Source organism: Saccopteryx leptura, chromosome 6 (genome assembly GCF_036850995.1).
Source record: "Saccopteryx leptura isolate mSacLep1 chromosome 6, mSacLep1_pri_phased_curated, whole genome shotgun sequence".
Taxonomy (NCBI): Eukaryota; Metazoa; Chordata; class Mammalia; order Chiroptera; family Emballonuridae; genus Saccopteryx; species Saccopteryx leptura.
This window is the reverse complement of record NC_089508.1, coordinates 76,946,931-76,961,593: the sequence shown is the minus strand read 5'-3', so window position 1 is coordinate 76,961,593 and position 14,663 is coordinate 76,946,931. Positions and strand designations below refer to the sequence as shown.

At 43.7% G+C, this 14,663-nt stretch overlaps 1 protein-coding gene across 3 annotated transcripts in view; it reads right to left on the bottom strand.

Annotated features, from left to right (window-relative positions):
- Positions 1 to 5,439, bottom strand: part of TGM5 (transglutaminase 5) — a 29,168-nt gene extending 23,729 nt beyond the window's left edge. For 2 of the 3 annotated variants that reach the window (XM_066341545.1, XM_066341546.1), the window contains exons 1-3: positions 5,336 to 5,435; positions 752 to 931; positions 380 to 625 (exon numbers count right to left, since the gene is read on the bottom strand). In XM_066341545.1, the coding sequence (XP_066197642.1) occupies positions 380 to 625; positions 752 to 931; positions 5,336 to 5,345 (436 nt within the window). In that variant the 5' untranslated portion in view covers positions 5,346 to 5,435. Of the gene's footprint in view, positions 1 to 379; positions 626 to 751; positions 932 to 1,499; positions 1,590 to 5,335 lie in introns of all 3 variants that reach the window. The other variant, XM_066341547.1, reaches the window with a different exon arrangement.
- Between the last annotated feature and the right edge of the window lie 9,224 nt (positions 5,440 to 14,663).

The following is a 14,663-nucleotide window of genomic DNA, read 5'->3' as shown; positions in this document are numbered from 1 at the left end:
CCTCCCCATTCCCCCAGCCCCCAAAATGCACTTATTACTCTTACAGTGAAAAACCTCAATGTATGATAAGGTAAATGTATGCTAAAGGTAAATGTTAACAGTGGTCAAACTTAACTATTTCAGTTTTAGTTTTATTTCAGTTTAAGTTTCATATAAGTAAAGATGACTGGGTTCATAATTTTAAAATTCTAGGTAAGTAAAGAAATAACAGGTTCTCCCTGCCCTGCTTTTTGGTATTTGGGAATGGATGCTGAGTGCATGGGGTTGGGAGGTTTGTGGGTTCCTAGGTAGCAGGGGTCTAGAAATCCTTGTTCCTGGCTCTCTGTGGCATTGGCAAAGGGGTAGAGAGAAGGGACCCCCACACAGGCACCTGCCTTACCTGGGCACCAGGGATTGAAGAGCAGAATGAATTCCCCAAGCTGGTAGGCTGTGACAGACCCCTGGAAGGAGTCAATATGAACCTTTAAGAGATAGCGACCCACAGCCGCCGTGGGCGGGGCACACAGGCTCACCTCCAGGGAGGTGGCCCTGTTGTTCTCCAGTGAGACCATCCAGGGGCTGAGGTTATGATGACTTGACAGGCCGAACACAGCTCTAGTCCCCTTGGCCAGGTCTGGCAGCGGTCCTGGGAGGGAAGCAGAGCTGAACCCCTCTGAAGTACCCTCCCAGTCCCCGAGGATTCACACACCTCTTCTCCTCTCCCTGACACACACACACACACACACCCTGGTGTGCCAGCAGGGGTCCTCACCTGTCTCAGCCACAAAGACGATGTTGTCCATGCCCGGCTGGAAGTCCCGGTTCCTGAAGTACAGAGTGATGTTGAAAGCCAGGCCCCGGCGAACAATGAGGTGGTCAGAGCTGATCTCCTCTGTGTGGTGCTGCACGTTATTGCAGGAGCTCTGAAGGTCTGTGACGGACAACTCCAGCCCTGCGATGGGGCAGCCAAAAGCAGAAAAAAGAGCAGGGTTCTGGAGCATGGTCCAATCTTGTCCACCACTCACTAGCTGTGCAAACTTGAGAAAGAAGCTTAACCTCTCTGAGCCTAAGTTTCCAAGTCAGTATGAGGATTAAATGAGGCTCCATGCATGCAAGTGCCTTTTTTATACTTCTTTCTTTCCTTCCTTCCCTGATTCTCTGACCCTCTATTTCTTCCTCCCTTAGGCCTTCCTGGAGGTATGTAGTTTTCTCTCCCTGTCCTTCAATAGGGTGGCCAAGTTTGATTGTTCCCTTTATCCTCACCTGTCCCCAGATTTGCACCAGCATCCACTTTCTTGAATGCAAGTGGAGTTTCCCTTTCCCCTGTACCAGCACCCAGATTTGGAAGAAAGTCCCTGGGTTAGCTGCTCCTGGGTTAACTGTGCTTGAGTTAGCTGTTGTGCTTTCAGCAGTTTGCTGGCTCTCTACCACTGTGCCCAGTGCTTTTAGAGCTGTGCTGCTGAGGACAGTGACAGAAAGGCCCACTCCCTTCTGGAACTCCTGCTAGGACACAGACTGACCTCATTGTCCTCCAAGTGTACCTCCTTCAGAAGGGATCCATTTCTGACTTCTCCATGTTTGACCACGGTCCTATCATGGTCCTCAGGCACCTGGGATCACAAACTTTAAATCATAATTGCCTTACCCATCTCTTTCTCAGTCTATATCCATTCACATGTCATAAGGCCCTTCACGTCTTCAGTTAAAATGTCTGTGGCGTCTATCTATGCCTTTCCACAGTAATATAATTCTGATCTCCTCACCCCACTCCTAGTGTTTGTAACAGCCTCCATCAGGCCTCCTGCTTCTTGTCTTTCTTCACCACGCACCCCTCAACACATCACCAGATTACCTTTCCTCAAAACAATTTGATCATCCCATTCTTTTGCTTTAAAAGCTCTGAGATACCCTACAGCCTACTAAGAAGGGCACACTCTTTTAATCTGACATTTATGATCCTCTATACCTGGCCATAACTTTTACTTGCATTCTCACTTCTCATCACTCTCAGCATGGGTCTTCCTCTCCGTCCAATCTGTCTTCAAGCAAATGGTAGCCTTACCTGTCCATGTGTTTTGATCCTGCTGCAGCCTCAACTCAGAAGGCCCCTTCACTATCTAACCAGATTCCACATATCCTCCAATGCCTGTTCAGGACCCACCTTCTTCATGAAACCTGTCCCAGTCTTTCCCGTATTCCCATCTTTGACTGATCTACAGTGTGTAACTGCATCATTCACAGGAAAACTTAACTGCTTAATTGACAAGGTAACATGCTCATTTGTTTATTTACATCAACAAACTTTTTTGCCTGACCAGGTGGTGGCACAGTGGATAGAGTATTGGACTAGGATGCGGAGGACCCAGGTTCGAAACCCCAAGGTCACCAACTTGAGCACAGGCTCACCAGCTTGATTGAGTGCAGGGTTGCTATCTTGAGCGTGGGATCATAGACATGACCCCATGGCTGCTGGCTTGAACCCAAAGGTTGCTGGCTTGAGCAAGGGGTCTCCCGCTCTGCTGTAGCCCCCCAGTCAAGGCACATATGAGAAAGCAAACAACTAAGGTGCTGCAATGAAGAGTTGATGCTTCTCATCTGTCTCCCTTCCTGTCTGTCTGTTCCTCTCTCGGACTCTCTCTCTGTCTCCATAAAAAAAAAATTAATAATTTTTTTACTAAGAGCTTACTAGTTTGAGGGTCCATGTGAGATGTTTGGATATTTTTGTAGTTATCTTTTTGTCTGTCTTCTACCACTAGATATAAACCAGTGAGGATAGATACCAGCTGTTTTGTCTCATCTGTATTTAGATTTTAAGAAATATGAACCAAAGCATTTGGCAAAATTAAACATTCTTTTATAATAAAAATACTCAGCAAACTAAGAATAGAAGAAACTTTCTCAACCTGGTAAATGGTGTCTATGAAAGATACACAGCTAACACTATACTTAATAGTAAAAGACTAGCTGTTTTCCCCCTCAGCTAAGGGACAAGACAAAGATGTCCACTGTCACTCCATCTATTCAACATTATACTGGAGATCCCATGAAGATGGTTATAACAAGACAGAAGAAAGAAAGAAAGAAAGAAAGAAAGAAAGAAAGAAAGAAAGAAAGAAAGAGAGACACTTTGAAAACAGTCTAGCAGTTTCTCAAAATGTTAAACACAGAGTTACCATATGACCCAACAATTTCACTCCTAGAGATTCCATTCCTATACCCAAGTGATTGAACACATTTGTTCATACAAAATCTGTACATAGATGTTGATAGCAGCATTATTTATAATAGCCAGAAAATGGAAACAACCCAAATGTCCATCAACAGATTAATGAATGAATAAAGGTGGTATATCCATATGACAGAATATTATTCAGCCATAAAAAAGAATGATGAATATATTATAATATGGGTAAAATTTGAAAACATGCAGGGTGAAAAAAGCCAGACACAAAGGCAACATGATTCCATTTATCATATGCTAGATTGAATAAAGTTCTCTGTCTTTTGCATACCATTCTGTATGTATTTCAAATTTCAGATTCAATGATCACCTTATAGAGGGCCTATTTATCATGTGATAGGTACTGTCATAGGTACTCTAGGACAATTACCTCTTTGAATCTTCCCCACAAAGTGGAGGCATGAAATTTCATGTCAGCAACACTTGGCATTGAGAAAACAGAGGTTTAGGCAGATTACATTTCTTGCCCCAGGTTAAACCCAAGCTTACTGGCCCAAATCCTGTGCTCTTTCCATTACCCAACAGCTGCCACCCATTGCTGATCTTCACTCATGTTCAGAAAGGATATCCAACCCGCTGCCAGTTGGGAAAGCACTTGGCTTTTTCCAAATAGTGGAAAAGAAGTTAATTATTTCTGGAGAACAATTGACTAGACAAAGCTTGCTAACTGGCCCTAATTCAAGTTGAGCATGTGGCCCAAACTACTCAACAGGAGTAGTAGCATTTGCCTGACAGCAAGTACTGGGGCCAAAGCTCATCCTCTGGGTACATCGGGCTCAAGTTAATATCAACCTGTAACAGGGATAATTCTTCAGCTCAGAAACCAGATATTCAAACAGGAGGTACATTTGACACTAAGCATGTTTATTCTTCTTGATATGCAGGAAGAATGGGGTGAAATGCTCAATGAAATATTTTTTAAATTATAGGAAGAACTTTTAAAGGAATTGATCTCAGTATCTGTCCTAGAGAGGCAGTCCTACACAAGCACAAAGAGGAACAGGTGAGAATGTGCAGTGCAGTATTGCTTGTGTGACTGAAAAGTGGTAAACGACCTAAATGCCAATCAATAAGGGACCAGGGAAATAAGTTACTTATATCCATAATATGAGACACTATGCATTGTGGAAAATACTGAAAATTTATAGGTACTGAGTGGCATGAATAAAGCTTCAAGACATACTGTTGAGTGGAAAAAAAATCAAGTTGCAGAAAAACATGTACAATATGATTATACCATAGATATGCAAAAAAAGCCACACATGCTAATACTATGCATTACATTGAGCACAAATAAATATATGAATTTAAATGTATAAACAAAAGACTGCTAACAGTGGTTTCTCTGGAGATGAAGCTGGGGTTAGGGTGGCAGTAAGGAGACTATAAATTTATCTGTAATTATTACTGTATTTTACTCCAACTAGGTATTGGTATATTTCTTGTATAATTAAACATTATAAATATTTAAAAATAAAAACAACACAAAACAGTAAATAAAGATGAGGCTTTTACATTTGTAGAGCTTTTAGCTTATTCTTATGATTTTAACTAACCATTTAATCTACATAGCAGCTCTTTCTAGAGAGGAGATGATATAGATAGTAGGGTGGTGGTGGAAAGATTAGCTAAGATAAGGAAGAGACACATCTGAAGTAGGAGAGGAAGAAAAGATATGAAGATTTAGAGACTTCAAAAGATAGAAGACAACTTCAAGATTGTCTGGTCTAACCCCACTCGTTTTTCAGGCATGGGGGCTGGGAAGTAGAGAAGTCACTTGCTCAATGTCAAAGGGTCAGCTAGTGGAAAAGGACAGGAAGGTCAGCTAGTGGAAAAGGATAGGAACACTGACCCCCTAATACCTGGCCCTGCCCGTCACACCAGGTTATGGAAACAAGCATGTTAGTATGCAGCTGTTCAGTGTGTTTTCCTGCTGGTGTCTACCTGCCTCCTGGTTCTTGGACTACCAATGAATTCTGAGGTTCCTGGAGTTTTTACTCTTTCTATCTATGTTCTTTATTTACTGCTTTCTTCCTCTGAATCCATCCTCCCTTGACTTCCTACAATCTGTCTTCCTTGTTCCTGACCTTCAGCAGCCCCATGGGCCTGCCCTACCTTGTGCCATGGTGGCTGCCTCCAATTCCCGGGATGCTCCCCACAGAATAGCAGGATGGCCTGGAGCTTCAGGACTCTGGTCCTTGAGTGTCTGCTTCCCTTTCCATCCCCAAGACTGCAGGAGATACTAAAGGCGGGGCTGGCTGCTGCATGACCACTTGCTTAGTGGGCAGATCACAACTGGTTTTTTCACTTGCCCTCAGGTTTTTCTTGGCAGTGTTGTTTGGCTAAGACAGAGTGTCATGGCCAATGAACTGGTAGGGCTTTATGCTATGTGGGCTTTTGATAGCTCTGGCAGGTACTGTGTTGTGGTGGGGGTGCCAGGTGGTTAAGGTAAGCTGATGGGATCTCTAGGGGGATGGAGAGAGGCTATACCCCTGAAAGCATTAGTATCAGGCCCACATGGCTACAGCTCACAACTGAGACCCATGCCTAGAACTCTGCTTGGCACCTAGGCCCTCTCTTTTACCATAAAGGGTCACTTCCTGGACATTAAATACAACAGCAGCCACTCTGGATCACCGTGGTATGATTTTTTTGAGTATTTATTTTTCAGCAGAGGTGTTGTCTTGGGTGAGACCTGCCAGGTCCTAGGTGACTTTCAAATAAAAGAAGTAGAGGATAAAAAGGGAAGATTCATGGAAGAGTTTTGGAAATAGATGAGATAGTGGGAATACCAGTGGACAACCTCAATTCTAGTAAGAAAAGTATAAGTCCCTGCAGTGAGCGTGCGTGTAAGGGAGAAAAGAACAGATGGGAGAAGAGAGACAACAGGGGAGAAGGGCTCTTCCTAGGGAGTGGGTAGGACTCTGAAGCACCCTGCACCTACATCCACCCTTCCTTTTCCTCTGGGGGACACTTCTCCCTGTGTTCTCTGCTTCCTGAGTTCCTTGTCCTCTCTTCTCAGGAAACTTTGTCACCAGCTTCCACACTACCTCCTATATTTTCAACTTTCTCTGTCCTTGAGCAGATTTTAAAGTGTGTTTATAAATGTGTATCTATAGAATTCACTGCCTAACATACCCTCACCCACTTTCAATCCAGAATGGAACTCCTTCCCTCTCCCCTTCCTCCTGCATCTCTGGTCTTGGTGAGTGAGGATAGTGCCCACCCACTCACTCTGAGAGAAACCTGGGTACCACCACTTCATTCTTCTCCATCTTCCTGACTTCCCTTAGTCCATTAGTCACTGAAACTGTCCAGTCCAACTCCTGATTATCTCCTAAAATTGGCCCTTGCTCTCCATGCCCTTGGCCCTGCCCTCATTGAAGCCACCCTCACCTGGACAACAGCTCCTAACAAACCTCCCACCCATCCTTTTTCCAAATGAGTCACCAAAGGGATGTTTCTGAAGTGCTAATTCAACCAGGTTGCTTAAGATACAACAGCTAGGTAAAGTTCAAACTTGTCAACATCACCCCGAAAACCCTTCAGAATCTTTCCTTCCCTGTCTGGAGTCCAGGCGGGCAAACCCCTTCTGTTATTCGATGGAAGCCTGCTATTCTGCAGCTCTATGTTCTCACATGGGTTGGTCCCTCTCTTTCTGAAATTTTTTCTTCTCACTTGTCTACTTTTTTATATCCAGGCTCAAGCACTGGCCCTTGGGGAAGTCTTCCTCACTCTATTTCTCCCATCAGGCTTTCAGGAGCAGCCCCTTCTATGTTTCTTATTAGCCTACTCATATTCCACATTATAAGTACTTACCCATCTTTCCCCCAGTCCTCTTTAAGGGCATGACCTGTGCCTTACTAATATATCCCTGGTGGTTAACAGTAAAACTACTAGTAACACTAATAATAACTTTTGCGTTTCAGACACTGTTTTAGTGCTTTATGTGCATTATCCCACCTAATCTTCACACCATCCCCAGGAGTTAGGTACTATTATTGTTCCTATATTACAGATTAGGAAATCGAGACTCAAAGGCATTAAATAGTTTGCCCAAGATCACTCACTAAGAACTGGTGGAGCCAGATTTGGACACAGACTCCAGAGTCCCATGGAAGTGCTGATTGCAGTACCTGTAGCACGGTTGGTTTTCCAGTTCCTATTTGTTGATGGTGGAGTGAATGAATTAAAAGATGACCTATGCATGAACAAATGGGTAAAAGGCCTGACCCCACTGTCACACTAGTTGAGATGGGGAGGAGAAAGAGACATGGGCAGGTGAGCTTAATTGTGAGGAGAAACAGGAAGTGAGTGCACCTAGAATGGGTGGGTTTGGAGAGGTGGGACAGTCCAAGAGGAAAATGCCCAATGACCACTCAGCAACAATCTATTTTGTGACTTCAGGATAATGAGCTGACTTACAGGTTCAGCTTGTCATTCAGTTCCTACAAACCATTAACGGGAGAGGGTGTGCTGGAGGAGGGAGGCAGCTCTGATTGGTGCGGTTTGTCCGGAGTCAGGGAAGCAGAGGAAAGTCAGGGAAGCTGAACAGAGTTGAGGAGTATCTGTCTGTCTGTACGGATGCAAGGCTGTGACTTGGAAGGAAGGGGCACAGAGCAGATTCTATGACACTCAAGTAGGGAGGTGTGTAGGCACCTTCCATCCCTCTGGGGCAGGCCAGCGCTAACAAGTTAAGGGTGGGAGCCTCCAGACCTTTATAACACTCCCATGAATTGCTCGTATGCCCTTAGGCAGGTTCCAGCTCTCTTGCCTATAGAATCAGGGTTCTTGGCTCCATGGGTGCCCAAATCTGAGGAGAGGGTGAGGAGGCTTCCCACATATCATTGAAAAGTGAAGCCAGGATTGGTTGGAATATCCAGGGGGTTCTTTTGCTTCCTTCTTCTTCCCACCCCCAGAAATGAAGGCAGTCACCCAGGAGAGGAAATTAAACTGATCAAAGGACCTCTACTATGAATGTACTTCACAATTTATAGAGCGCTTTAGAATATATATACTTTCTCATTTGATCCTCACTAAAGCCCTCTGAGGGAAGGAAGGCCTGGCACTGCAATTACTGTTATTATTTTGCAACTGAGGGAGCCAGTATCACACCATGAGGGGGCCAGAACTCTGTCCAGAGCTCTTTGCTTTGTATCCTACAATGACACTGAATAGCAGGGACTCCAAAACTACCAGCCAAAAGGATATGAGGGTTAGTTCTCTATGAACGCCACAAGGGATGAAAAGACCAGCAATCATTTGACAAGGGTGCTGGCCTGGTTTGTGCCTTATTCTTTAGCCTAAAAATTTCTTTTGCTTGAGTCTGTGGGCACGACTGCCTGGCTGGGTAGCCCCACCAGTTTGTTATCAGGTGAGGGGAGGGCAAGAACAATGAAGCAGACTTGCTCAGGACCTAATCTCAGGGTGCTCACTAGCAGTGGGCATACACCCCAGTATCCTGGGCCCTGGGCCCTGAGCTGGAAAGGAGGTTTGAGACTGTTTAGTTCTCCCAACCGAGTTGGGCAAGTGAGGCCAGCCAGGCTTGCTTACATGAAATATAAAGAAAAGAAGAAAACACTAAAGAGTACATGTTTACAAGTCAATTTTTATTTGGGGAGAGAGGAAATATTTGAAAGGTCAACTGGAAAGGCAAAGATGGCTAATGTCCCCCTTCCCCTTGAGGCCCAATAGAAAGCCTATCCACTGTCCCCCTTCAGTGACACAAGTGACATAGCTGGGGAGCTTGGTATCACCAGGCAGAAGAAGCAGTGACTAAACAAAGGAGAACCAAGATGCACTCTGTAAGTGGAATGAGGTTTCAGATTTTCATAGGAGCCAGCCCAGGTTCCAGGTCTTCTGTGGGCGGCCAGGGAGCCACCTGGAACACAGTAATGTTAAAGCAGTGACAGTGCCCCATAGAAATACCCAAGGCACTTAATGGGGACAGCTGCAACTGCAGCTGCACACAGGGCTGAGTGTGCGTGTACAGGCTCCTGCTCTTCCTGCCCAAAGCAGCCTATGAAAGCAAAATAAATACAAAGCCCACGAGAGGAGCTGGAGGGAATGAGGGTGGTGAAAGGAGCCGAGTGAACCTGCTGTCACTGGGCAGGTGAGGAGCGGAGGAAGAAGGCCATGCCCAGGAATCCACGGGAGGATGCACTCCTTCTCGGCATTTCTGGTTGGCTCAATTCCCCATGATGAAGAGGTGCCAATTAGTAACAATAACTTTAATTTTTAATTGAATTTTTTTTTTTTTTTTTTTTTTTTTCATTTTTCTGAAGCTGGAAACAGGGAGAGACAGTCAGACAGACTCCCGCATGCGCCCGACCGGGATCCACCCGGCACGCCCACCAGGGGCGGTGCTCTGCCCCCCAGGGGGCGATGCTCTGCCCATCCTGGGCGTCGCCATATTGCGACCAGAGCCACTCTAGCGCCTGAGGTAGAGGCCACAGAGCCAACCCCAGCGCCCGGGCCATCTTTGCTCCAATGGAGCCTTGGCTGCGGGAGGGGAAGAGAGAGACAGAGAGGAAAGCGCGGCGGAGGGGTGGAGAAGCAAATGGGCGCTTCTCCTATGTGCCCTGGCCGGGAATCGAACCCGGGTCCTCTGCACGCTAGGCCGATGCTCTACCGCTGAGCCAACAGGCCAGGGCTGAATTTTTTTTTGAGTGACATTGGTTAATGAAATTGTATAGGTTTCAGGTGTGCAATTCTATAATACATCATCTGTATATTGTATTGTGTGTTCACCATCACAAGTCAACTCTCCTTCTGAAATGCAGAAACACCAAAAGCTTGACCATAGAACAAGTTTTTCAAGATTTGCAGATGAGTAAAATGAAAAGAGTCGGGTAAAACCATAATGTTAGTTCTGTAAAGGACATAAATATTCCCAAATGTCTCCAGATTCCAGTGAAGCCCTCAGGATGCTGCCTTAACAACCTCTGTAAAAGGCCAAGGTAACCGAGCACATTCTTTTGCTTTTTGTTAAATGCTATGCTGAGCACTGTCTCCCTAGATTGTTCCAAAGATAACTGAAAGCATGTTTCGCTTCTGTAAAACTGCTTAGCTAGGTGCCTGTTTCTGCTCTTTTCTTTCCACTAGGGATGTGGGTTTTTGCCTTTGAAAGCTCACCCCTGAGCTCATTTGGGACCATGAGTTCTTTCAGGACGTGAGTCCACTCGTGGTCACTGGCTTTAAAATAAAGACTCTTTAATCATGTGGCAGAGTTTGTTTCCTCGCTGTCCAGATATTACATACACTTCCATCACCATTTATCTCCCCTTTACACTCATCTACCTCCCCCACCCCCTTTCCCTCTGGTAATCACCATACTATTGTCTGTGTTTGTGAGTGGGTTTTTTTTAATCCCTTCACCTTTTTACCTGCAACCCCCCTCCCCACTGACAACTGTCTGTTTTCTATCTATGAGTTTGTTTCTATTTTGTTAGTTTATTTTGTTCATTAGATTCCACATACAAATGAAATCATATGGCACTTATCTTTCTCTGACTGGCTTATTTCACTTAGCATAATGCTCTTCAGGTCCATCCAAGCTGTCCCCAAGGGTAAAATGTCCTTCTTTTTTATGGCCAAGTAGTAGTCCATTGTGTAAATAAATGTACCACAGTTTTTAGTCTACTCATCTACTGATGGACACTTGGGCTGCTTCCAAATCTTGGCTATTGTAAATAACACAGCAGTGAACACAGGGGTGCATATTTTCTTTCAAATTAGTGTTTAGGGATTCTTCAGATATATTCCCAGAAGTGAAATCACTGGATCATAAGGCAGTTCCATTTTTAATGTTTTGAGGTAACTCCATACCGCTTTTCACAGTGGCTGCACCAATCTGCATTCCCACCAACAGTGCACAAGGGTTCCCTTTTCTTCACATCTCACCAACACCTGTTGTTTACTGATTTATTGATAATAGCTATTCTGACAAGTATGAGGTGATACCCCAGTGTGGTTTTAATTTGCATTTCTCTGATGATTAGTCATGTTGAGCATGTTTTCATATGTTTATTGGTCATCTGCATGTTCTCTTTGGAGAATTGTCTATTCAGGTCCTTTGCCCATTTTTTAATTAGATTGTTTTGTGGGTTCTTTTGGGGTTGACTTTTATAAGTTCTTTTCAAATTTTGGATATTGCCTGGCCAGGCAGTGGCGCAGTGGATAGAGCGTTGGACTGGGATGCGAAGGACCCAGGTTCAAGGCCCCAAGGTCGCCAACTTGAGCACGGGCTCATCTGGTTTGAGCAAAGCTCACCAGCTTGGACCCAAGGTCGCTGGCTTGAGCAAGGGGTTACTCGGTCTGCTGTAGCCCCACAATCAAGGCATATATGAGAAAGCCATCAATGAACAACTGAGGTGTCACAACAAAAAGCTGATTGATGCTTCTCATCTCTCTCTGTTCCTGTCTGTCCCTATCTATCCCTCTCTGTCTCTGTAAAAAAAAAAAAAAAGAAAAAAAGAGAAAGGATATTAACCCTTTATCAGCTGTATCATTGGCAAAAATATGTTCTCTCATTCAGTGGGTTGAATTTTCATTTTGTTGATGGTTTCCTTTGTTATGCAAATATTTTATTTTGATGTATTTCATTTGTTTATTTATTTTTGTTGTTTCCCTTGCCCGAGGTGATAAATCAGAAAAAATATTGCTGTGAGAAATGTCCGAGGTTGATTTTTTAAAGGGAGGCAGAGACAGACTCCCACATGTGCCCCAACCACTGGCCCCTACACAGGCATGCTCTGCCCATCTGAAGCTGCTGCTCCATTGCTTGGCAACCAAGCTATTTTAGCACCTAAGGTAAGCCATGGGAGCCATCTTCAGTGCCTAGGGCCAACTTGCTTGAACCATTGAAGCCATGGCTGTTAGAGAAGAGAGAGAGAGGAGGGGGAGGAATGGAGAAGCAGATGGTCACTTCTCCTGTGTGCCCTGACCAGAATCAAACCCAACTTCCCCACACTGGACCAATGGTCTACTGCTGAGCCAAGTGGCCAGGGTGAGAAATGTCCAAGATTTTACTGCCTATGTTTTCTTCCAGGATTTTTTTTATTTTATAAGAACAGAGAGAGAGTTAGAGAGAGGTACAGATAGGGACAGACAGACAGGAACAGAGAGAGATGAGAGCATCAATCATCAGTTTTTCGCTGTGACACCTTAGTTGTTCATTGATTGCTTTCTCATATGTGCATTGACCACGGGCCTTCAGCAGACCGAGTAACCCGTTGCTCAAGCCAGCGACCTTGGGTCCAAGCTGGTGAGCTTTTTGCTCAAGCCAGATGAGCCTGCGCTCAAGCTGGCGACCTCGGGGTCTCAAACCTGGGTCCTTCCGCAGCCCAGTCCGACACTCTATCGACGGCACCCCCGCCTGGTCAGGCTCTTCTAGGATTTTTATGGTTTTAATTCTAACATTTAAGACTTTAATCCATTTTGAATTTATTCTTGTGTATGGTATAACAAGGTGGTCTAGTTTTATTCTTTTGCACATGTCTGTCCAATTTTCCCAACACCATTTATTGAATAGACTAGCTTTACCACATTGTATGTTTTTGCCACCTTTGTCAAATATTAATTGACTGTAAAGATGTGGGGTTTATTTCTTGGCTCTTTATTCTGTTCCATTGATCTACATGTCTGTTTTTATGCCAGTACCATACTGTTTTGATTACTATAGCCTTGTTTGATATCAGGTAGCGTGATTTCTCCAACTTTGTTCTTCTTTATCAAGATTGTGTGGCTAGTTGGGGTCTTGTGGATTTCATATAAATTTTTGGAATATTTGTTCTAGTTCTGTGAAATACACCATTGGTGTCTTAATAAGAATGTGTTGAATCTATAAGTTGCTTTGGGTAGTATGGACATTTTAGATAATTTTATTTTTTTATTGAGTTATAATTGACATATCACATTGTGTAAATTTTAGAAACACACATGTTGATCTGATACATTTATATATTGTACTATGATTACCACCAATAATTACACCTCCATCATACCATGTAATTATTTCTTTTTTGTGGTGAGAACATTTAAGATCTGGTCTCTTAGTAACTTTGAAATATATAATATACTGTTGTTAACTATAATCACAATGCTGTACATTATATATCCAGAACTTATTTTTCTAACTGAAAGTTTATATCTTTGACCAACACCTCCTCATTTCTCCCATCCCCAGCCCATGGTAATCACCACACTCTTTCTATGAGTTCAGCTTTTTTAGATTCCACATACAGGCATACCTCACTTTATTGTGCTTTGTTTTATTGAGCTTCGCAGATGTTATACATTTTGAAGGCAAGACCCTCCACCAGCAAAGAAATTATGACTTGCTTTATTGCGCTGGTCAGGAAAGTAACTCAAAATATCTCCGAGGTATACCTGCCTATGTGACATCATATAGTATTTGTCTTTCTCCATCTGACTTATCTCCACTTAGCATAATCCATCCGTGTTGCAGAAAATCCCAGGATTTCCTTGTTTCTCACAGCTGCATAATATTCCTCTGTGTATATATCACATCGTTTTTGTTCATTAATCTGTTGACACTTAGGTTGTTTCCATATCTTGGCTATTGTCAATGAACATGGCAATGCAGATATCACTTTGAGATAGTGATTTTATTTCTTTTGGATATATACCCAGAAGTAGAATTACTGGATCATATGGTAGTTCTATTTTTTAACTTTTGAGAAAACTCTATGCCATTTTCCATAATTTCTGAACAAATATATATTCACAATACTGCACATCCTCATCATCACTTGTTATCACTTGTCTTTTTTATGATAGCTTTGTAGCAACTACTTTTAAAAAACACAATGAAAGAGTGGAAAGAGACGAGATATATGGCAAAATGTTAGCAGAGATTTCTTCTGGGATGAAGGAGTGTAAAGCCAGTAGGCACGGCCACCATCACAGCCGCCTGACCCATGCAGGTTTGCATTAGATTCGGACAGTTGGTAAAGAAACAATGGAGCCAAAAACTGGTGGGCCATCATCTTTAATCCTAGCTTGCACCTGGCGGACAAGTAAAAACACACACTGGGCTCCAAAACCCACTCACATTCAGCGCTCACAAAGCTACTGACTTATCCGAGTTTCCTAGAATCAAAAGTTTCTAGCTCACCAGACTTATTCACCTCTGTTCCCCATCTCCTTCCTTCTCCCTGCATAAACTCTGCACAAACTGACTTCTCACTCAGCACTCCGCCATCTTGGCTGCTTCTCCTGGCCTCCTCCACGTGGCCTTTCTCTGCTCTCTGCTCTCTCTGCTCTAATGATAATCTCAGGAACCAAGAAACAAGCTCCCGTTCTGCCCCTATTTTATAGTGTAGAAATCCAAACCTTTAATGCAATATACAATATTCCAATAGGGAAGTCTCTAATATAAAGTCACTTTCTGAGGCATGATGGGATTGTACTACCCCACATC